Consider the following 2250-nt stretch of genomic DNA (forward strand, 5'->3'; position numbering starts at 1 on the left):
TCGTAAAACCATTGAGCGTAGCAATCGTTGAAACGTACCTTCTTCACATGTTTTAGACAATTGCCTGGGGGTTCTCTAAATGAACGAATGGTACGTAAAGTTGAGCAGTCGTGAAAGGCATGTACGTACCATCAATAGTAAGATCGAGTGAGTCTACAACAGCTCCCCACGCGATACTGAAACGCGCAGAAGCTGCAAGTACACTCGCCATTGGATTACAAGTGCTTGAGGCGGCAACCATCACGGGACATGTATTACCCGATGCAAGAGTAGTTGAAGTTAGCTTCATCCCCTTACCAGCATCAACAGCCACCGCTGATACACCTTGGTCTACTCTGAAGCAAAGACGGATCTGGGGATTCGCCATTAGATCAAGTTCCTTCAAGATCGGGTGAAGATCATCTAACTTAATCTTAAGCATGTAGTTCCACGTACCTATGATTGCATTGGCAGTAGCAGCTCCAGCTACAAAGGCACCGCGCGCGGTCTGGTTAGCAATGGTTGTAGAAGCAGCAGCAGCTCCAAGGGAAGGCCAAGAAGCGCTGAAATCAGAACCAGCAGATGGAGGGTTTGATAGCAGTCGCTTTACAAGACCATCGCTAGCAATAGAAGCTCCACCGGATGGTCCAGTCGCAGCAAACGAAGGAGAAAATGCTGTAGTGTTCGAATAGCCATCACCAGTAGTAGAAGTGACTGCGCTACTGTATAGAACTGACTGAGCAGCATCGGGGTAAAGGAACGACTCCGCTCCATGCTTCTCAACATACTGAGAGCTATAGCCGGTTTGAGCCCGGATGTTATTCCAGAAGAGTTTGTAGTCAGCCATACTCACAATAGTCTTGCCATTTAGTTCTAAAGACATCGAATCAATGACGTCCCAGTTTCCACACTTTAGAGTAGCACAGAAACGATTCGCAGCTGTTGTCTGAGCCGTAGTATCGTTTTTCATAGTAACCTTGTAAGGAAGCATGATGTAAGCATCGCGGAGCGGAGCAAATCCCCTCACTTCCGGTTCAGCTGAAGCCGTAGCGTATTCTAATAACCCCTTGGGGTTGGCAACCGCGTTTTAAAATCACATTAAAACAGGCGCCCCCGCGCCCTTGGCGCGAATTATATTTGTTTTTTCGCAAATGCCTTTTTCGAGCGAATTTTTATTTTTATATTTGTTTTGCGAGAAATTTTTTTTTTCCAACACTTGGAAAATATAATGGTTCCCCCACATTGGTTTTTTCCAAAAAGAAAAATTTTCTTAAAATTAAGTATTATGACAGACCTTATCAAGCCTATTACGAGTAATCACGATTTTATAGAACTCGCCGAAAATAAGGCGTTCATCTTGATGATATTTTTGAATCTAGTGAGATTACAAAACCGCTCTCAAAGAAAGGGTCATACTTAATTCTATTGAGGCCACCAAATCTCGATGTAGGACATTGGACGGCAGTCTACAACGGAGACTATTTTGATAGTATGGGCGAAGGGCCTCCACGAAAATACGGAATTAAATGTTACAATAGTAAGCAATACCAAGGGACATACGGTGACTATTGCGGGCCTTTCTGTCTTCTTTGGTTATATTCAAAGCAGCACAATCAACCCCAATATATTCAAAAAGATGAAAGATCTGAATTTGACCATTCTAGAATAATTTGTTTCAGAAAATATAAGCATGTATCGTGAATTAACGATTTCTAGCAATGTTCCAGAGCGGAAGCTGACTAAAGCAGTCAAGACCGGTAAACTCAGTCTAACAGCTGACGAACTGAAGGGTAGCGGCAGCGTTATTCATCTTCACCCCGCGTCGCACGAGAAGGCCCTTAAGGCACGTAGAGCTGGGCGTGGTGTTCGACTTGATATCACTAAGCACGAAGTCAAGAAGGGATACAAACGAGCTCAAGGTGGTTCCATTTGGAGCAAAGTTTGGGGAGGAATTAAATCGGCTTTCAAATTCGCAAAGGACAGTGGAATTCTTTCGCGTGCTGCCGATGCTGCCGTAACTGCTCTAGCTACTGCTTTCGGAGCCCCACAGGCTGGAATTCCTGCTCGTGCAGCTATTAAATCGATGACAGGTATTGGTATTCACGATAGCGATGACGTTGAGGGGAAAGGAACGACGGGCGGTCGCGTTTCAGTATCAGCTGATGTCAAGAAGGCTGCAAAGAATGCTCTATCATATGCTAAACGTAAGGGGGTTCTGACATATGCTGTTGATGCTGGAGAAACGTATCTTTTAAGCAGAGCTACAAAACC

The 2250-nt window shown here is 44.7% G+C and overlaps 2 protein-coding genes across 2 annotated transcripts; one reads left to right on the plus strand and one right to left on the minus strand.

Moving 5' to 3' along the window:
* Positions 1–398: 398 nt before the first annotated feature.
* Positions 399–970, minus strand: PITG_22514 (uncharacterized protein; the record flags this gene model as incomplete). Its single annotated transcript, XM_002909727.1, has 2 exons — positions 399–406; positions 478–970. The coding sequence occupies 2 exons, from the start codon at positions 968–970 to the stop codon at positions 399–401; spliced, it is 501 nt and encodes a 166-aa protein (XP_002909773.1).
* A 699-nt stretch (positions 971–1669) lies between these two features.
* On the plus strand, positions 1670–2066 carry PITG_22515 (uncharacterized protein; the record flags this gene model as incomplete). Its single annotated transcript, XM_002909728.1, has 2 exons — positions 1670–1993; positions 2052–2066. The coding sequence occupies 2 exons, from the start codon at positions 1670–1672 to the stop codon at positions 2064–2066; spliced, it is 339 nt and encodes a 112-aa protein (XP_002909774.1).
* Positions 2067–2250: the final 184 nt, after the last annotated feature.

This window comes from Phytophthora infestans, genomic scaffold (genome assembly GCF_000142945.1).
Source record: "Phytophthora infestans T30-4 supercont1.3726 genomic scaffold, whole genome shotgun sequence".
NCBI classification, from domain to species: Eukaryota; Oomycota; class Peronosporomycetes; order Peronosporales; family Peronosporaceae; genus Phytophthora; species Phytophthora infestans.